A 21,965-nucleotide genomic window follows, 5' to 3' on the forward strand; every position below is an offset into this window, starting at 1 on the left:
AGATTTTTTAAATTGTGTTTTCATTATGACTCCATCTCCATTTATTGATCAAGGGATTTCTTGCCTCACTTAACTCCATAATCTGTTGCTCAGATTAAGAAAATGTGAAAACTATTGTTTGGTAGCACGACTACAGACTTTAAAGTGATACCTTGGAGGCTAGATGATTCAAATACTATAATCCAAGAAAAGCAACTGATTGATCATGTAGAATGTTGTTTTTTATGCATCGCTCTTTTTAATGGACCGAGCATGCAGTGAAACGAATCGGATTAAGTGTTTTGTAGATGTGCCGTTACAGAAGCAAGAATTTACCAGTGTAGAAACGTCCAACTGAAAGCACTAATACAAGAGATAGGAAATAATACATGTAAAAAGCCCTAAACAAACAAAACATATAAATCATTATTCATTCAACACATTTCAAGCATCTAGTACATTATTATATAAAGACCTGTCTAAATTCTTGAACAGGCCTGCCAATTAAAGCTTGGGCATCCTGGAGATTGGTATTTTGGTTAAGACTTATTGCATATAACTATGTTTTATAACTATTAATATATTAAATATAACAGTATCTGACCTGTCCCTGGAAAATTTTATAGTCAAGTGTAAGAGTATGTCTGAAGAGCAAAGGAAAGGGAACACTAATTTGCTTAGTACCTATTACCTGAGAGATTCTGAACTGTGACGTTCACGCTGCTTATCTCTTTTATAGTTTACAATTTCCCAGAAAATTGTAGAATTTTCATCTTATAGATGAGTAGAATACTCCTTTTACAGATGTGGAAACTGAGGCTCAGAAATACTCTGACCAGTCTGTTTGTAAGGAAAACCCTGTCTAACAGCCTCCAAAGCACAAGCCCCTTACGGAGGACGACCGGAGACTGCCGGCAGGTTTCACTAATCTACGCTGTCCACACTTAACATGGGTAATTGAAAGCTGACCCTGTGTTCCTTTCAAAAAATCTCCCAAGGAATCTGGCTGTAGAGACTTCACGGGTAACTCGTTTCAACAGCTGAGAAACAAAATGCTTCTGTGGAATAAACACGGCCTTTATTTCGCTGGGGTTGTTTTTCTTTCTTTCTGAAAAAAAGGAGAAAAAGCATCCACCACAGCCCTTAACAAGAACTCTCACAGACTGGACAAGTCTTCAAATTGGGCTGTGCAGATTAACCAAGGAAATGGTGACAGCACTTGGGCACTCTGACCTAACATGTGAAAGAGACGATGTAACGAACAGCTGGGGATTTCTGCGGCACAACTGAAAGACACAGGAAGGCCAACTGTTGACCATCCTCACTGAGGGCAGCTGCCGGGCTCAGGTTTGCTTCTGCAAACCTCGTCCCTCGCCCTCGACCAGCTGCCTGCCGCAGCGCCTGCAGCGGCCCGCGCCAACCCGCCCCCGCGTGCCTGCCAAGGCCGACGCGGCCCGGATGCGACGGTGCCCTCCCCACCAACCGCGCACGTGACGGGGGGGGGGGGGGGCAGTTTTCTTACCCCTCCCCCTCCTCGAAACCCCGCCTTCTCCTGAGAGGCTGCGGCTTTCCATTGCGCCACTACCGGAGTGACCGCCGTGCCAGCCAGTCAGAACGCGACCCTTCCAGTAAGACCCGCCCCCTGTCGGTCCTGAGGTTCCTTCCCGCTCACACAGGAGTCACTTCCGAAGAGAGAGAACCGCCATGAAGAGAGAAGGGGGTGCCGCCCAACTCTGCTCCGACAGCCTCCCCGAGTCCCAGCAGCAAGACGGCAACCACGCACCCAACTTCTCCAGCCACAGCTCATGCCGCCGTCGCCAGCGGCGCCGACATGACAAGGCGCTGCATGCCCGCTAGGCCAGGTTTCCCCTCATCCCCAGCCCCGGGGTCGTCGCCCCCGCGCTGCCATCTGAGACCCGGTAGTACCGCCCCTGCTGCAGCGGGAAAGAGAACAAAGAGTCCTGGGGACAGGTACCGTGCAGAGGGCTGGAGAAGGGGCCGGGTCGCGGGGGCAAGGGTATGAGGGAGGACTGCGGACGCCCGCTCTTTCAGTTCCCGCCATCCTCCGCGAGCTTCGGGCCTCGGCGTTTTGCGGCCTGGCAAACCCCTGCCCCGCCTCCGCGCGGGGCCTTCTGGGACTTCGAGTTTCCTTTTCTGTAGTTGGAATGCAGGTCTCTGTTCAGTGACCGTAGCCAGGATGGCTACGGAGAGCCAGCCTTAGGTGGAACGTGATTTTTGTCCTTTACGATGGTGGACCCGGGGCCCTAACTGCTTAGTGCATATTTAGGTGGGTTATTCTGTACGTTGTCAGTTCTGATCGTAGTAGCTTAACAGTATAAATCTTTTCTAAATCGTGGGTGAAATTATGTACGATGGACGAGGGAAACCCTTCCACGAATTACTTTATAGCCCAGTATACACGATCATTCATACTTAAAAGGAATGTGCCGATCGGGAATGTGATGTTTTTTCCTTCAGTAACTACGCTTCTCCAAGAGGCTAGGTACCTTGTGAAGATTTTGTGGGAGCTATGTAATGAGATGGGGAATTTTATCAAATGACATCCTCTGACAATAAAATATGTTTAAATTCTCTACGCACTTGGTACTGTCTTTTTTATTTTAAGTTTTAAAAAGCTTGTAACTTAAATTTAACAGTAATTTTATCTTCTAATATTGTGCTACAGGTCTACAATCCCTTATCTCAATTATGAAAGCCGGAGTGCTATGAAAATCAAAAGTTGTCAGTAAGTTTGGCACCACATCTTACTTGGCAGCCAAACCTGACTAGAACTAATGGAAAGCTGTATATGGTCATTATCTCATTAAGTGTATTTATATGCCGGAGAAATATTGACGCTTTCGCTTTGGGGGTGCAGTGTCACACCCGGTGGGGACTTTACATAATGCATCTAAGTTACCCCCTTTCTAAAATCCAGTAAATTAAAAATTCAAAAATACATTTGACCCCAAAAGTTTCAGATAAGGGCTTGTGAGCTGTTACAATTTTTTAAAGCTAGTTATAAATAACTAATGGGTATTTCTGTGCTTATGAAATTAGGCAACTGTTCCTACTTGAAAGTTACATTCATGATTATTTTACAGATTTCTTGTACGTTTTACCCAAAACCATTTTTCTCTCTGGTGTATTAATCAAAAAGGAGCCTGGGATCTCATATTTTGGGAAGAGATAGAACGTCATTTAGTAATTAATGTAAAGGCATATTTAGTATAGTCTTGAATTAGCTGCCGCTTAATCCTTTCCTGTCTCTCTCCTCCCCCAGTAACTGAGAACATCATCTCCTTTCCTCCTTTGCAGAACCTCTAGCATTTCTAACTGTATTCTCCATTGGAGCCAATTTGCCTGGTATAATTTATTATATGCAAACAAATGCATAAATTCTTCCTTAGTCTGTCACTCCTATTCATTTCATAACCAGTTAGCCTTTCTACCAACATCTATCTCACAAACATGTGGACTCTCAGTAAACCATTATAGATGGATGTGGCTCCTTTAATGTGACCTGTAAAGTGTCCAAGGGACTTGGATTGTTCAAGTTTTCTCTGAGTATTCCCACCTCATAGTGGATAAATGTTTAGGGAAACTGGTCATATACTGCTTCTCTTTCAGTAAAATGAATACATTTTAGTAGGATTTTGGCAGGAAGTTAACTTTTTGCTCTACGTATGACGTTCCTTTTTGTGCCGCTGACAAATAACTCTAGAAATATAAATCGGAGTACAAATTCCGGTAATGTGATTCACTTTGTTTTACTGTAAAGTGCAGAAATCCTTAAAACAATTCGGTTTTTGTAATTGTTAACTTTCTTCCTTTTCTCTGTTTCGTGTTTTCTCCAGGCAGTGTGTTATTTTTGTAAATGCCTTAAGAATTCCTAGATAAAAAATAAGATTTGAAACACTGTTTAGTCCTGAAGACTCATTCTAATTTTTGCTGTTACTTAGATTAACATCTTACTGTAGTACAAAAGAGGATAGTATAAGCTTGGTACTTAATCCTTTTTGCCTTTGGGCCAGCATGCCCTTCAACTCAGCTGCCTCCCCAGATGGACCAAATCACCAATATTGCCATTCTACCATTTACTCTGGTTTTGAGTCTGTTTAGGTTTTAGTCTGTTTTTATAATCTCCATTATTCGTTTGGAAAACATCTATTGAGCGTTATTTTGTACCAGACACCGGAGATACCAAGCAATAGGATCAGATCCCCTCAAAATCATTTATTCTACCGTGTAGCAGTAAGCTTGTCAGTCCTAGGAAGGACACTACCAATTCCATACTGGATCCATACTCCAATCTTATTTTGGTACTATAGATTATATAAACCTCAGTTGTGCTTTCATAAATTTACTCCTACAGGAAATGCAAGTTATATTTTCAGTTTATTATAACCAGCTTAGCAAAGCATTCCTGCCATTGTCAGAACTTGATTAAACCAGGTAGTGAAATCAAATCTATATCCTGTAAACCAACTAGTATTCTCCCCTTAATCTGAATTATTGAGGTTTTAATATTTACTTATGTGATACCATATTAGTTATGCTTTTATTTTCAGGAAGCAGTCAATTATAGATTTCTTCAAACCAGCTTCAAAACAAGGTATGTATGCTATTAATGCATTTTTTGCAGGATCTTTTGAGGAGGGAGATAGATTCAATTTTTAAATTTCTCTAAAAGCTCTTATTTGATTAAACCTAATGTTCAAATTGAAAATATGAAGATGCAGTGTTTTTTACAAAGATAAACCAGTTCTAAGCATCATGAAGAAACTTTTTGCTCTTATGCTTACATTTAAAATATTCCAGTCAATAATATTCATAATGCATACTATTTTGATCCTCTAATAACATTTTATAAACGGAGCCATAGTGAGCTTACAAGATGTAGCAAAAGGGAGCTTTATGAAAGTAAGGTTATTAAATAATAAGCCATGTCTTAATCCCCACCCCCCCCCATAAAATGTGTATCATCATCTAAATATTGATTTGAAAGTTTTTGTTATAGTTTAGTATTTAAATATTAACTTAAATAAATATACAAAACGTAATAGATTGTGTTACTTTTAATAACATGCAATTTGTGTTTTAATTGGCCGTTTAGACAGACATATGTTGGATTCTCCACAAAAATCAGACATCAAATATGGAGGAAGTGGATTCTCCATCACTGGGACAGAACAGTTTGAAAGGAAACTATCCTCACCCAAAAAATCCAAACCCAAAAGGATGCCATCAGAAAAGAGCACTATTTTAGAGGCTTTCATGAAAGGTGTTAAAGAGCACCATAAAGATCGTGGTATACATGAGTCACGTCGACCTTGTGTGTCAATAGCCACCAAATATCCAAAGGCAGTTACAAAAGTCTATGTTCCTCCATATTGCTTGTCAAAGGAGATGAAGACACTGAAGAAAAAACATCGATCTCCAGAGAGAAGGAAGTCACTGTTCATTCATGAAAATAGCAGGGAGAAGAATGATAGAGATCGAGACAAGACCAGTGCAGATTCCAAAAAGCAGGCCACAGTGACAGAAGCTGACATCTTCAAGAACAGCTCTAGAAGTCTTAGCAGCAGGAGCAGCCTATCCAGGCACCACCCAGGAGAAAGTCCTTTGGGGGCTAAGTTCCAGTTGTCATTAGCTTCTTACTGCAGAGAAAGAGAACTAAAGAAGTTGAGGAGGGAGCAAATGGAGCAGAGAATCAACTCAGAAAATTCCTTCTCAAAAGCAAGCAATCTTTCCTTAAAATCCTCTAGTATAGAAAGAAAATGTAAACCAAGGCAGGAACAAAGTAAACAGAATGATGTCACACCTGGAAAGAGTAATCTTTCAAACCTGGTATGTGTAGTAATTACTGAATTAGCTTGGTTGCTGCTTTATTATATTTAGAACACTAAATCTAAAAGCATTTCACATATTTAATATTTTTTAACATTACATTGGTAGCTTTTGTTCAGGAAATACTGATACACGGCTTGTTTAAAAGCTAATTACATTAGGTTTCCTCCCAACTGTCCGTAGGACTCAGTAAAGCGGTATTTCTTGCCTTTAATTTTTTCAGACTGGGAACAAAAAATCTTTCTTAATCAAGGAAGTAAGCATTCTTTTTTTAGGCAAGTATAGTCATTTTTAAGTGAGGCTGTGCTGAAAGGAAATATTTGAGGAATAGAAAATCTAAAATAGTAGGAAATGGTTTAGAACAGAGGTTCTCAAAATGTGGTCCCCGGACTAATATCAGCATCACCTGGGAATTTAGAAATGCAAATTCTCAGGCTTAACCCTAGACTCAACCAGAAATTGGAGCTAAGAGTCCAGCAATCTGCAGTTACCAGGCCTTCTGGGTGCTTCTGATGTACTTTAAAGTTTTGAGAATCACTGATTTAGATTATATAGAAGTCCTAAGGAATATAGATTCCTTAGAAGTCCTAAGTTGTCTTAGACAACTTAGATGATAACACTTAGAAAGCTATCCAGATAGATCTTAACTTCATCGTATTCCCTTGAAAATAGACCAACTTTAGATTAGCATAAAAGGTGACCCTCTCCCTTAGAAAGATAAATACCTCTGTTTCACAGAGCCTCTCTATGTACAGATGGAATAAAGGAAGATCAGATACCAAGAAAAGGCAGTGTTGGTAAGATGCTATGAGATTTTAAAACCAGATAGACCAAAAGTAAACCAAACTATGACACTTTAAGAGTGAATGGAGATTGTTGCCTTATATATTGCTTGAAAATGCATTTGTAAACTCCAGGGTTTGTTTGCAAGGAGTTTGGGGTCTTTACCAGGGAGATTTGCTAACAATCAGTGGAGGTTTGTAACATTTGCTCCATCCTGAGATTTCAGTGTTTGGTGGTGCATCAGCACTTGAAATATTGAAGAGTAAGTTGTATCTGTTTAATTGGCAAAGATTAGGCTTACTGTTTATCAAAATAACGGTATAGTGCTCTAATACTAATCTTGAATTAATAAAAATCCCTAAATTTGTATTTTGAAAACTGGCTTTATTTTTTATGGCATTTTTACCTTTTTATGATATAAAGGCCCTTCGTTTTTGTAAAACTTTAAGAGTTTAAAATATCTTACTGTAAAAGTTTGAGTTTACCTCCAAATGAAGTGCTTGCTTTATTTGGTCTAGAAATCTGTGTTTAGATGTTAGGAAGAAAAGTTCATATTCTTTACTGGCCCCAGTTCCTAATTAATTTTTTCTCATTTTGCTAAAAGGAAAATGGACATTTCTCAAGGAAAAGAGCCTCTTCTGATTCATGGGAACCTGCTTCAGGTAGAATCAAAATTAATTTATTAATTTTTATTTATTTATTTATTTTTTTTTTTCCCAACGTTTATTTATTTTTGGGACAGAGAGACAGAGCATGAACGGGGGAGGGGCAGAGAGAGAGGGAGATACAGAATCGGAAACAGGCTCCAGGCTCTGAGCCATCAGCCCAGAGCCCGATGCGGGGCTCGAACTCACAGACTGCGAGATTGTGACCTGGCTGAAGTCGGACGCTTAACCGACTGCGCCACCCAGGCGCCCCTATTAATTTTTAAATAAAATTGTACGTCAGTGGCACTTTTTAAAAACAAATTTGTTTAAATGCACAGTTGGCTTCCTAGAGGTGAATTGAATGTCTCAGATTAGTTAAGAGTTTGGTAAAATTACATTGAAAAGGAATAGTCCTTGAATTTAGTTTGTGTAGCCCATGGTTTGTCTTGACTTTTTTGCCTCTTTTAAGAGTTCCTAGCAACATGTTTCTCATTTTGGTATTCAGTGTTCTGCTGAATCTTGCCTACATCAAGCAGCATAATCTTACATTATTGGAATTATGGACTATCTGAGGTCTTGGTATTATAGATGCTTTGTATAAAGTTGAAACTGCTATCATGATCCAAAACAGTGTTATCCTAATATTTCAAATACTAAGATACCTTTTTAATATCAAATTTCAAGGACACCTGTATGATAACTGGTTTATACTTCTAGTATCTGTTGGCTGAGCAAATAACATAATAACAAACAGCTAGTGTTAATTCAGTAATTCCTAAAGTATCTTTACCTTTTTTTAAGCTAGAAAATAGAACAGTATAAAATTCAAACACTTGCAGAAATTTATAACAGAAAATGAAAGGCCCTTAGAAATAACAACCATTAATAGTCTAGTGTATCAGATTTTTTTCTGCCATGATTACAAACTTTGAAAAATGGATTTTACAGATTTCTACACTCAGTAAGATACAATGGACATGATGATAATAGCCAAGGTTTACTGAGCACTTACTGTGTGCCATGCCCTCTTCTATGTGCTTTTAACTTGTTTGATCTTCACATCTTTTTAAGATACTTTTAGAAATGAAAAAACAGGTACAGAGAGACAGTTGTGACTCCTTGTTCTTCAGGTTTCATGTAAAACTCTTAGTTTTGTTTTTTTTTAAGTGTATTTATTTTGAGAGAGAGCACAAGCAGGGGAGTGGCAGAGAGAGGGAGAGAGAGAATCCCAAGCAGGCTCCAGGCTGTCAGCGAAGAGCCCAATACAGGGCCCGATCTCACAACCATGAGATCATGACCTGAGCTGAAATCAAGAGTCAGGTGCTTAACTGATGGAGCCACCCAGATGCCCCTCATGTAAAATTCTGTTTTTTATATATTCTAGAGGTACATTGCATTTTGACCAGGTGATCTCAGGTGTTAAAATCCGAAACCGGGGGCGCCTGGGTGGCGCAGTCGGTTAAGCGTCCGACTTCGGCCAGGTCACGATCTCACGGTCCGTGAGTTCGAGCCCCGCGTCGGGCTCTGGGCTGATGGCTCAGAGCCTGGAGCCTGTTTCCGATTCTGTGTCTCCCTCTCTCTCTGCCCCTCCCCCGTTCATGCTCTGTCTCTCTCTGTCCCAAAAATAAATAAACGTTGAAAAAAAAAAAAAATTTTAAAATCCGAAACCATAGTTTACCATCATAGAAGGAGCTTCTAGAATACAGGAATAAATTTGAAGTTTTATGTGGTTCTTAAAGTTTTTATTTAATTTAAAAAAAATTTTTTATGTTTATTCATTTTTGAAAGGCAGAGAGAGAGAGCACAAGCAGGTGTGGGGCGGAGAGAGAGGGGGGACACAGAATCTGAAGCAGGCTCCAGGCTCTGAGCTGTCAGCGCAGAGCCCAACGCGGGGCTCGAACTCACGAACTGAGAGATCATGACCTGAGCCGAAGTCGGACGCTCAACCAACTGAGCCACCCAGGCGCCCCAATTTTTTATTTAATTTTTACATTATTGTTGGTTTTAGTGATCAAATTTCATTGAATTTTGGCATTATGAAGTACAAGAACAATAATTTCTTAGCAATGAGATTATTCCTGTACTCACGGTATTACACATTTGTAATAAATGATCACTTTGCACTGAGGTGATTAGAAGAACAAAATATTTTTAGGTTTGCTCTGCCAACATAAGGGGCTGCTGGTGGTGGTGTTGCCACCAAGCTCTTCAGCTTTTTTTCTCTCTGATAATGACTAAGATAAAAATTCTCTTCAGTTCATGGTTGCAAATTTCATCAGTGTTGCCTGCAGTAGTTTCATTTATACAAACCCACATACTGAAGTTTTTGAACAGTGCTTGAAAAAGATGTTTTCTGCATATTGTCACAGGCAGATTTAAGATGGTTGCCTTCACTTATATTTTTATCTCTAATATCTTTGCATGTTTCATAATCATTAATTATGGTTTTATACTTTTTAAAAATGTGTTATTTTTTTAAGTTTATTTATTTATTTTTGAAAGAGGGGGAGAGAGAGAGAATCCCAAGCCGGCTCCGCACTGTCAGCGTGGAATCCGGTGCAGGGCTCAAACTCATGAACCATGAGATCATGACCTGAGCCAAAGTTGGATGCTTAACCAACTGAGCCACCCTGGTGCCCCTTATGGAATTGCATTCTTAATAAATACACATTTATACTGCATTTGACCATCAACAGAATAGAAAGGACATAAAGGGCTTTTTCACTCTAGATAACATGAAGAATGCTACTGCTATTATACTTCTTAGTTGTGAGGGTGATATATATAATCACACCTTTATTAATCACACACAAGTTAAAAGATGTCAGAAATATTGCTAAAGGCATTTAGCCCTGGGGTCTTGCAGAGTCCTGTCCTTGTGCTGCATTCTGAGGTCCAACTTATTCTAACATCCCTTGCTTATTCTATAATTTATTAATGACCTATCTTCTATTAATGAACATTTGGGTTTTTACTTTTTTTGTATTTACAAACTCAATCCCTGTCTATTTTATATATATATATTAACAGATATTTGAAATGTGCTTAAACAGTCTACAGTTTGTACAAGCAGTGCAAAAAGAATCATGCAGGTAACCCACTGCCCTAGAGAACTTGCAGAAGGGGAGCCTACCTACGGTACCAGTTCAACGTCCTCTAATTCTAGGTGTCAGAGCTCTTAATAAGCTGCTTTTTCCTAAACTTTGCCCAAAAACAGTTTCTCTCTCCTCCTGGTCAGGTCTTCAGTTCTTGAGCAAAGCAGGAATTTCTCCTCATTTCTAGCTGTATATAAATTGATTTCTCTAGGAGAATGGAACTGAATTCATACTGGCGGTTCTGTAGGTATCTTTTTTGTAACCTCAAACTTAAAATATTATCAGTGTAAATCCACCCCAAATCTTCTTTTTCTTGGTTATGTGATTTCTAATCCTATACTCTAAGGGACTCCTGTTCTTTTTTATATGACAGTTAACCCAGTAAACTGAGTGGGCATAGGATGGTTTTTTCAGGTAATAGGAAATATCTGGAGAAAAATGGAGATAGCAGCATTTGTTTATTAATTGATTTTTCATGTTTATAAATTGAATTTTTCAGATTATGTATTAAATTACCCAAATAATTGCTTTTAACTCTTGAATTATTTTATTTTCTTAAACTGTTGATGATTTGAGGACATCTACCCATATTCTCTCAAGAGAGAAACTTGATTTGGGGAATACTGATTATGTAAATAGTAATATTTAATGAATAATGGGTTTTAATTAATGACACTTTATTTATTTATTTATTTATTTATTTATTTATTTGGGGGTGGGGGCAACTGCAAAGGTTAGAGAGAATCCCAAGCAGGCTCCGCACTGTCAGTGCAGGGCCCGACACAGGGCTCAATCCTATGAACCTATACGTCACACTTTTAAATACAATGAGAAATTTTTTAAACTTGGTTAACTCGAATAGATATGCTTTACTAAAGGTCTTCTGGATGAAACTCCTAAATCTAGGTGGCTTAAAACAACAGAAATTTATTTTCTCATGGTCCTAGAAGCTAGAAATCCAAAATTAAGATTATTAGCAGGGCCGTGCTCTAACCAGTCTAGGAGAGAATCCTTCCTTGCCTTTTCTAGCTTCTGGTGTTTGCCTACAATTCTTGGCATTCCTTGACTTGTAGATGCAGCACTCCTATCACATGGCATCTTTTCCCTGTGTGTTTTCACATCATCTTCCCTCTTCAAGTGTGTCTCCATGTCCAAATTTTGCCTTTTGAAGGAACCCAAAGAGAAAGGTACTTGGGTTCAACTAAAACGCCTCCCTGCTCCGCCCAGAAAAGCACGTCTTTGTGAGAACCAATGGAAAGGAGCTTGAGGTGCTGCAATCCATTCCCTATGAATTCATGGCATGATAATGTAAAAAAAAAAAAAGATTGCAAATTTCCCTTTTATCTAAGGACACCAGTTATGACTGCATTAGGACCCACCCAAATGACCTCATTTTAACTTGATTACCCCTGTAAAGACCCTGTTTCGAGTTAAAGTCAGACTCTGAGATTCTGGGAGTCATTTTCCAGAATTCATCCACAACTCATAACTCAGCTGAAGACTAGAAGGATGCACAGGAAAAATTAAACACTGGCAAGAGAAACTTGGGTGGATTTTTTTAATTGAGAAATTAAAATTTGTCTGCTTTCAACTAGTGATTGTATACATGTTTTAAGGTACTATAAATTTAGATGTAGAAGTATTTCATTTCTGGAAGCAGATAGTCCTTGGTCTAAGAAAGAATATCTGAACTTTGAGAGAAAGTGCCTTTCCAATCCTTTCCATGATACAGATAAGCAATTTTTGTGTTTGGGGAGTAGCACCTTAAATTTTGTTTGGGTGATAAACTTTTAATAGCTTTGGAATGAAAATGAGCATTGTCATTAGCTTTAAATTTCTTAAGACACCAGTATTTATTATTAATAAAATAATTGGTAGTATGAACTCTTTTTCCTTATCCTACATGTGTTAAATGATCTCAGCCTAAACTTTTAGAATTTAAGCTTTTTGTTGGAGTGTTCTAAACACTCACTGAATAAACTTTACTAAGATAGGAAAATATACTTTTCACTAATCTGGCAAAAATTAAATTTTAGCAGGGTCTAAGCAGAATAAATTCCCTGACAAAAGAAAAAGGAACTCTGTGGACTCAGATCTGAAAAGCACAAGAGAATCTATAATGCCAAAAGTAAAAGAGTCCTTCCTTGAGAAGCGTCCTGACGGATCACATCAGAGAGAGAAATTTATAAAACATATTGCACTGAAGACACCTGGGGATGTATTGCGCTTGGAAGATATATCCAAGGAACCCAGTGAAGAAGTTGATCGCTCCTCTGGAGGCTTGGCACCTTCAAATTCTGGCCACCATTCTTCCAGGAATAGTGACCAAATCCGTGTGGCAAGTACCAAAGAGACTAAGATGCAGAAACCCCACTTATCTTTACCTCAGGAAAAGTCTGCCGATAAAAAAGCTAGCAGCCTTCAGAAAAATAAACCTGCTAGCTCTGTGGCATCAAAGGAGACAAAACTTCTACCTTTACTTTCCCATGTTCCAAGTGCTGGTTCCTCTCGGGTACCATTAAATGCTAAAAATTGCACTCTTCCAGTTCCTAAAAAAGAAAAAGAGCGTTCCTCATCTAAAGAATGTTCTGGGCATTCTACAGAGTCCTCCAAACACAAGGAACACAAAGCAAAGACTGATAAAGCTGATTCTAATGTATCTTCAGGGAAAATTTCTGGGGGATCTTTGCATTCAGAATATGGCACTCCTACAAAGTCTCCCCCAGCTGCTTTGGAAGTTGTGCCATGTATCCCAAGCCCTACAGCACCTTCAGATAAAGCCCCTTCAGATAAAGAGAGTTCAGGAAATTCCAATGCAGGTAGCAGTGCACTGAAAAGAAAACTAAGGGGTGATTTTGATAGTGATGAAGAAAGTTTAGGTTACAACCTAGACAGTGATGAGGAAGAGGAAACATTAAAATCACTGGAAGAAATAATGGCTTTGAACTTCAATCAGACTCCCACAACTACAGGAAAGCCTCCTGCTCTTTCCAAGGGGCTTAGATCTCAGTCATCAGACTATACAGTAAGTCGTTCTGTGACATTTATCTTTACTTGAAGAGGGAAAGATTGATTAGTAGAGGGATAAATGGTTAGAACTTATTTTAAAATTTAGTATTTGTTGTGATTCATAATTGGACTGAAACTGGTATAGTTCTTGTTTGGTTGTAATGGGTTTCCCATATCTTTAGTTTTATTACTGTAAATCAGTGGTCTCCAAACTTTTTAGATCATACACGCTTCTATTAGTAAAAAAAAAAAATTTTAAGCATGTACTCCAATATATATGTATACGTATAGATTATATACATGTACCACTATACTACTGTGTACTTGCTAAAATATATACAAAAACAGAATTTAAAAGGAAGAAGAGAAAAGTATTTTCCTTTAGAAGTTATGTAGAAGTTACTATAGACTAAGTTCTACTGGAGTTTCTATAGAAGTTCCATATAAATAGAAGTTCTATTATTTTCTTCCTGCACCCCAATGGATCACCTTGCACACCCCCTGCTTTGGAGACCACTGCTGTAAATGAAGGTAGAGTGTAGAAATGTTGTTAATTGTGGTGTGCAATTTTATTTATAAAGTGCTTCATTCTATCTTGGGGATAAGCTGCATTAAATTCTAGTATGTCTGTAAAATTTGGTGGGGAAGGTGTTAATGTTCCATGGTAACACCTAAAAATTGGTAGTTTGATTCCACTAAAATAGAATTTAAAAATAAAGACAGGGTAGCCATGGAGCCCTTGGGTGTTTGCAGTCAGTTCCTAAGGCTGGCAGGGTTTTGTAAGTAGTGCCTTTCCTAATAAATGGTAAAATCAGATTGCCTGCAGTACAAAATAATAGATTTAAAGCATGATGGTGAAAATTCTCTAAGAAAGGTATCCTCCTGGCCTAGGTTATTAAAAGAGAAAATATTCTTTAGTACTCTGAATAACTTAAAACATCCCAGTTCTTCTAAGATATGTTATGAAGTATCCTTAAATTTTCTTCTGTTTTAGGAAAATGTTCATAGTGGAACATACACAAATACTTTAGAACGTCTAGTGAAAGAGATGGAAGACACTCAAAGGTTAGTTAGCACCGTGACTACCTTGCTAAATTTAATGTTCTCCTTATTTGTGTGGCTGGCTTTCAGTTTACCTTAAAAAATCATGAGAAATTCGCATTTTGTGCTAGTACTATTACCGCAGTTTTGCAGTCAATTGTGTTAGAAATAAAGTATTCTTGTTCACAGGCTGAGTGAAAAGCTCAGGTTTTTATGGTTTACTGCATTCAGTAATAATACAAATTCCTTTCCACTTACCACAACTAGAATCTAACTAGTAGCTGAAATTCTTGATCAAAAGTATGGGGAGAATTTTTTGTGCATTTTTTTTTTATTGTGATAAAATATAGATAACTTCAGTTACCATTCTAATCATTTTGAGATGAGCAGTTCAGTGGCATTAAGTACATTCACATTGTTGTGCAACCATCACCACCATCCACCTCCAGAACTTTTTTTTTCATCTTCCCTAATGGAAATTCCATACCCATTAAATAATAACTCCCCATCTTCCTCTTCTCCCAGCCCTTGGCAACTACCATTCTGCTTTCTGTCTGTATGAAACTAACTACTCTGGGTACCTCGGATAAATGAGATAATACAGTATTTGTCCATTTCAACTGGCTTATTTCGCTTCGCATAGAGTCTTCAGGGTTTATCTGTGTTGTAGCATGTATCAATTTCCTTCCTTTTTCAGGTTGAATAATATTCTGTTGTGTGTATATACCACATTTTATTTATCCATTCATCCTTTGATGGACACTTGAATTGCTTCTATTTTTTGGCTGTTGGACGTCTTGCTGCTGTGAACATGATGTAGAAATATCTCTTCAAGTCCCTACTCAATTCTTTTGTGTATATACCCAAAAGTAGAATTGCTGGATCATACAGTGATTCTATACATAATTTTTTGATGAATTGCCATACTGTTTTCCACAGTGGCTGCACCATTTTACATTCCCACCAGCAGTGCCCAAGGTTCCAGTTTTTCTACATCCTCAGCAAGACTTGATATTTTTTGGTTTTTTGGTAATAGCTATCCGAATGAGGATGAAGTGGTTCCTCATTATAGTTTTGATTTTCACATTCCTAATAACTAATGATGTTGAGAATCTTTTCATGTCCTTATCAGCCATTTGTATAGCTTCTTTGGAGAAATGTTTATTCCGATCCTTTACTCATTTTTTAATTGAGTGGTTTGGGGGTTTTTTGTTTGCATAGGTAGAACTTTTTAAAATATTCATATGTTCACCTAGTCCAAATTTTGAAACCAGCATGGCCAGACATGGTATTTCCACATCAAGTTGCTCTTAAGGAAGAAGTGTAGAATTGTGTGTCTCTCTCTTTCTCTCTCTGTCACTGTACCTCTCTCCCTCTCTCTCACACACACATACACACACAGAAACCAAAAAGTTGAGGATCATAATGGCCCTAATAAAATTCACGTCACTAGTTGCAAACTGATTTTGCTAATGAGGGGAAAAATATATTCCTTATTTAAGGAATATCCTCAAAACTACCCCAGAGAACTTCACTAAAAGCTCAGCTAACTTGAAGTGGGTATAGATGTGTCCCAAACTTGATAAACAAGTTAGCTAACCATAGGAATTACAATTAGTAGGTCAGAAGTGTTCCCTTTTCTACATTTAGTTAGAGAAATTATCTCTATTATAAAATTCTTTTAAACATTTTCATGAATTCATGTGATTTGTGATGTCAGATCTGAAGTGGTTTATTTAAATTGAACGTTGTACAGACCAGAGGCAAAGATGCTAGTTTGATGTGATGATTGATTCTTTCCTGTGTTGATAGAGCATTATATTTACTGCTCGTTTACTATTGTCTTATACTCATCTACTGTGGGACGGGAGCTGGGAGTAAGGACCTTGATTAAAATAACTTATTCCTGGCAAGCAGTATAAGCAAGGACTGCAGAGCTAGATTCTCTGGCTTTGAATCCCAGCTCCTTGCATTGTGAGCTTGAGCAAATTAGCTTTCCTAAAGTCTGTTTCCTCATGTATAAAATGGGTAATAATAAACTAACTACATGGGGTTGTTGTGAGGGTGAAAAGAATTAATACGTAAAGTCCTTAGTACATGCCTGTCACGTAGTAAGTGCTCAGTGTTAGCTATTGTGATGCTAGTGAAGATGACAATGATGCTGCTAGAAAGCCTGATTAACATGGTCAGGTTGTGTTTTCTCTTTTGGTGCTGCTTTTAGGCATAAACTAAAGATTATTATTAGGGTAAACCATTTACTATAACATTCTTTCAATTCTCAGGCTAGATGAACTGCAGAAGCAACTACAGGAAGACATAAGGCAGGGCCGAGGTATTAAATCCCCCATCAGAATTGGAGATCAAGACAGTACAGATGATGATGAGGATGGCCTCTTAGAAGAGCACAGGTATAACATTTTTCATAATGTATACTCTGTTTAAAGCTTACATTTTTTTAATTTTGTGTGAAATAAATGGACCTTTGATGGGTTATTTACTTAGTAATCTGTGATGGTTTTCTAATCCATCCATGATGAGTTTGAAGGATAGATGTTAAGGCCAAGTTGCATTTTTGTCTTTTCTCCTGGTTATGGTTTCTTTTCACACAGACCCATTTACTGGTTTTGGACTAACTACTAGCGAAAAGTGGGAGGAACAAAACACATGTTCTCATGCTAGTCTTCTTATCTGGAATTAACATTGTTCCTAAGAAAAGTTTTCTTTGTACCCAACCTTTAAATACAAAACCATATACAGTGTAACTGTCTGGTATTCAAGAATTTTTTTTTATTCCAGGGAATTTCTAAAGAAATTTTCAGTTACAATTGATGCTATTCCTGATCATCACCCAGGTGAAGAAATATTTAATTTCCTCAATTCCGGAAAAATTTTCAATCAGTATACCTTGGATTTAAGAGACTCTGGCTTTATAGGACAGAGCGCTGTAGAAAAGCTTATTCTTAAGTAAGTAGAAAAATAGAAAAACATTTTACTTTTTCCCATATAAAAGTTTTCCTTAAAGGAGTTCTAACTGGCATAATCTCCTAAAAGATTAATTTCTGTGATAACCTATTCAGTTTCCTAATCCTCATTACTATTGTTTTTTGTGTTTTATTAATTATGGAATCAGTGTAAGATGGTCTCTTGGCATATTACACGCCTAACTAATAAAGATTAGTTGGGATTAAGATTAGCATAGAATAACAGCGGCTGTCAAAATAGCAGGGGCTTTAAACAAGAAGTACATTCCTTTCTTATGTGAGAGAAGTTCAGAGGTAGGAAGTCCTGGACTGGTGTTTCACCATATAATCTTTCTTTTCCACCATCCTTAGCACCTGGTTGCCTCAAGTGCTACTGGTGTTCCAGTCTTTACATTCAAATTCCCAGAAATCCCACACATTTCTACTTATGGCTAGTTAGGTAGAACTTAGTCAACATGGCCACACCTAATTAATAAGGAAGACTGGGAAATTATTTTTGTTTCAGGCAGCACGTGTACCTAGATAAAAATCAGTGTTCAGTTGCCAGGAGGAAAGGCAAGAATAGGTATTGGGATGGGCAGCTACCAGTCTGTACCACAATGCCCAAACTGGTCTAATTTCTCTCAGTGCATGAAATCTCAGATCCAGAGAGATCACATTAATTCCGGTGGTGAGGTTTTGGAAGTACAAACCCAAGCTGGCAAAAGCAGATGATGCGCTAAGCTTGATAGATACTTTCTCAACACTGCCAGCTAGTGTAGATTTGTCCACCACACAAATCTGGAGGTAGGCCAACAGACTGGATCAGCTTTAGGCTATCACTTGAATTTCCTTTATGAGTAACCCATCCATATTGGGGTAGAGTCCACCTCCATGGACTGAGGATGGTGTGCTTGCTCGTTTCCCTATAATGTCAGATGTGATGGTGGTAGAAGTTTCTTACTGTGAAAGTAACAGTCATTAATTTCATTTTGTTTTTTCAGATCAGGAAAAACAGATCAAATTTTTTTGACAACACAAGGCTTCCTTACCTCTGCTTATCACTATGTCCAGTGTCCTATACCTGTGTTAAAGTGGCTGTTTCGGGTAAGAGAACGTTTGGGGAGTATAGTTGTCTCCTGTTGCATTTCCTAGTCAAAAGCAAGCAAAATACCACATTTGCACATTACTAGAGAAAAAATTAGCATATCAAACCCATGATTTCAGTGGGTTAAAATGAGGCAAAAAGAGTCAGTGTAGGTAGATTATAAAGGAAATGCTAATGCCAATAGTGTGCAGAATAGTCCGTAATGTTAGTTGTGCCTAAGACATTTCATCACACTGGTAAGTCATTATTATAGTTAGGCTTTTTTTTCTTTTTTAATGTTTATTTTTGAGACAGAGAAAGACAGCGCAAGTGGGGGAGGCGCAGGGAGAGAGGGAGACATAGAATTCGAAGCAGGCTTCAGGCTCTGAGCTATGAGCACAGAGCCTGACATGGGGCTCAAACCCACGAACCAGGAGATTGTGACGTGAGCTAAAAAGTCAGACGCTTAACCGACTGAGCCACCTGGCCACCCCTATTACACTTAGTTTTAGAAGAGTTCTAATTCTTACATTATCTGTTTTGGGGGTGGGAGCTTTGTGGGGTTTTTAAAAATCTTTTTTTGTCCCATTTTTATGGAGATTAGTGCATAGATATTTTTAGGATTTTACTTGTTTTCTAATATTTCCCCATTTGTATATAAATATCTCCAACCAAATGTTTCTCTTCCCCATTCATGTTTAATTCTTAAGTCTACTTAAGTAATTATATAAATTTGGGGCGCCTGGGTGGCTCAGTTGCTTGAGTATCTGACTTTAGCTCAGGTCATGATCTCACAGTCCGGAGTTCGAGCCCTGCATCAGGCTCTGTGCTGACAGGTTGGAGCCTGGAGTCTGCTTCAGATTCTGTGTCTCCCTCTCTCTCTGCCCCTCCCCTACTCATGCTCTGTCTCTCTCTGTCTCTGTCAAAAGTAAGTAAACATTAAAAAAAATAATTATCTAAATTTTGGGGTGCCTGGGTGGCTCAGTCAGTAAGCGTTTGACTCTTGGTTTCAGCTCAGGTCATAATCTCACAGTTTCATGGGTTCGAGCCCTGCATAGGGCTCTGCACTGATCGCGCGGAGCCTGCTTGGCATTCTCTCTCTCCTTCTCTCTTTGCCCCTCCCCCACTCACACTGTCTCTGTCTCTCTCAGAATAAATAAATAAACTTAAAATTTTTTTTTTAATTTTATAAAAAGTAATTATCTAAACTTTTATATTATCTGCATGGTAACTGTAACAAAAAAATATGATTATTGTGTGTGAAGTGAGAAGTGAGAGAAGCATAAGGAGTTTATTCTGGGATTGAAGATAACATCTCAAAGAATGATGAGAACCTAGATACTCCAGTGTAGCCTTTTTTTCATTTTTTTTCATATAGCTGGCATTTTTGAGTCCCAGGTGCTGGAGAGAACAGCAATGAGAAAACGTACATTTCTGATCCCCTGAGAGCCACATTCTAGTACTATAGAGGATACAGGTAGTAAATGTGTATGTGGTGTGCATATTTAGAGATCTATCATGTCACGTGGTAAGTGCTATGAAGAAGTAGTAGGCTAGAGTAGATACAGAGAAGTATCAAGATGGGAAAGTTTGCTTTTTTAAATGTATGTGTAAGATAGTTGATAATGAGTGCCTTACTGATAAGGTGACATCTGAATAAAGATCTGAGAAGAAGGTGCTGGAATGAGTCACGCCACTGTGTGGGAAAAGGGCATTCTAGGCAGAGAGAATAAGTGGTGCGGACCATGAGGCAGGAGTGTTACTTCCCGCAGTGAGGAGCTTCCTACTTGGACCCCGGTAAAAAAAAAAATTTTTTAAACAGTCCTAATTAAATCAAAATTTGCCTCCCCGTGGTTTTTATATAGTGGTACTAATTATCTTTTCAAGAGCTCTCCAGAATACGTTTCATCTAACAGTCCTTCGTTCATTTTAAAATAGCTATCATGACCCTCATCTCTCCCCAACACTAAACTTTCTCCAGTCACCAAATTTCTAGTCTCTTTACTGATCATCTTTCTGAATGACCTTTAGCTCCTAAAAATGTGTCCCCCATAAATGCACATACGCTCCAGATAAGGTCTTTTTTTTTTTTTTTTTAATGTTTATTTTTGAAAGAGAGATAGACAGAGTGCAGGTGGGGGAGGGGCAGAGAGAGAGAAGACCCAGAATCTGAAGCAGGCTCCAGGCTCTGAGCTGTCAGTACAGAGCCCAATGTGGGGCTCGATCTCACGAACCGTGAGATCATGACCTGAGCTGAAGTCAGACACTTTGCTCCCAGATAAGGTCTTAACAGCAGTCTCCAGTGAGACTCTTTCCCATCTACCCACCGACATATTTTTGTTTTATGCTATATTTATACTTTACGTATATTTTATATTATATATACGTAAATATGTATAAATATATATGTTTTTATATATTTTTTATATTTTATTTTATACTATTTTATACTATAGTTAAAAATTTCATCTGCAGTCATGCCAGAGCTTTGTTATTCTCTAATTATGTAACGTATCTTTTCTTAAACTTACAAGTAAAATTTTACATTTATCTGTGTTTATTTTTATCTTGTTGATGTGGGTCCTCATATCCTTTTTTTAAATGTTTATGAGAGAGAGAGAGAGAGAGAGAGCATGAATGGGAGAGGGGCAGAGAGAGAGGATCACAGCAGGCTCCACACTACCAGCGCAGATCCCAATGTGGGGCTCGAACTCATGACCCATGAGATCACAACCTGAGCTGAAATCAAGAGTCCGATGTTCAACTGACAGAGCCACCCCGGTGCCCTCCTCATTATAGCCTCTAAAACCCTGATGATAACGTTAAAGCATATCTTCATGTAAGCAGTTTTTATACTCTTCGTATTTATTATTTGAAAACTATAACAATCATTCATTAATTACTTTTTCTATGTAAAACACTGTCTCATCTCTCTTTTTCAATTCCAAGTCCATTTTTCATGATGGATGGAGCATACCAACTTAAAACTATTTTTTCTTTTTTAGAAAGTGTATCAGAATTTATTTTAATGCTATGGTTCTAGCATTTTTTTTTTTAATCTTTTTGCCCAAAGAATACGAAAACACTAACTCAAAAGGATATATACATTCTTACGTTTATTGCAGCATTATTTATAATAGCCGAATTACAGAAGCAGCCCAAGCGTCCATCAATAGATGAGTGGATGAAGATGTACATGCAGCGCACACATACACACACAACGGAATATTATTCAGCCATAAAAAAGAATGAAATCTATGGTACTAACAGTTTGTGAATTTAATTGTTAAAGGGTAATTAAAATGTTCGCATTTTCCTGATTTTATCCTAAGTGTGTAAAACTAGAAAGACACTTTACTACTTTTTAAAAGCTTTTCCAAAGGGATTCACGCTTAATTTTGAAAAGTTCAAGTAAAATTAAGATTTTTTTTTAAAGGCTTGTTATTATTTAAAAGACATTAGCCTCCCCAATTTCCAGGGACTGCTACATTTTAGTGTTTTCTAGATTGTTCTC

At 38.1% G+C, this 21,965-nt stretch overlaps 1 protein-coding gene across 5 annotated transcripts in view; it reads left to right on the plus strand.

The window, feature by feature from the left end:
* Window positions 1–1,646: 1,646 nt before the first annotated feature.
* Window positions 1,647–21,965, plus strand: part of SLF2 (SMC5-SMC6 complex localization factor 2) — a 48,918-nt gene continuing 28,599 nt past the window's right edge. For 2 of the 5 annotated variants that reach the window (XR_006701653.1, XM_045438604.1), the window contains exons 1-9: window positions 1,647–1,950; window positions 4,551–4,594; window positions 5,096–5,829; window positions 7,217–7,274; window positions 12,391–13,379; window positions 14,358–14,428; window positions 16,687–16,812; window positions 17,201–17,368; window positions 18,369–18,471. Coding sequence is in view for 4 of the 5 variants with exons in the window: in XM_045438604.1 (XP_045294560.1) it covers window positions 1,811–1,950; window positions 4,551–4,594; window positions 5,096–5,829; window positions 7,217–7,274; window positions 12,391–13,379; window positions 14,358–14,428; window positions 16,687–16,812; window positions 17,201–17,368; window positions 18,369–18,471 (2,433 nt within the window). In the remaining variant the exon portion in view is untranslated. Of the gene's footprint in view, window positions 1,951–2,013; window positions 2,267–4,550; window positions 4,595–5,095; window positions 5,830–7,216; window positions 7,275–12,390; window positions 13,380–13,453; window positions 13,895–14,357; window positions 14,429–16,686; window positions 16,813–17,200; window positions 17,369–18,368; window positions 18,472–21,965 lie in introns of those variants that run through there. The other 3 variants (XM_045438605.1, XM_045438606.1, XM_045438607.1) reach the window with 3 other exon arrangements.

The sequence above is a fragment of the Leopardus geoffroyi genome, chromosome D2, assembly GCF_018350155.1.
Source record: "Leopardus geoffroyi isolate Oge1 chromosome D2, O.geoffroyi_Oge1_pat1.0, whole genome shotgun sequence".
Taxonomy (NCBI): Eukaryota; Metazoa; Chordata; class Mammalia; order Carnivora; family Felidae; genus Leopardus; species Leopardus geoffroyi.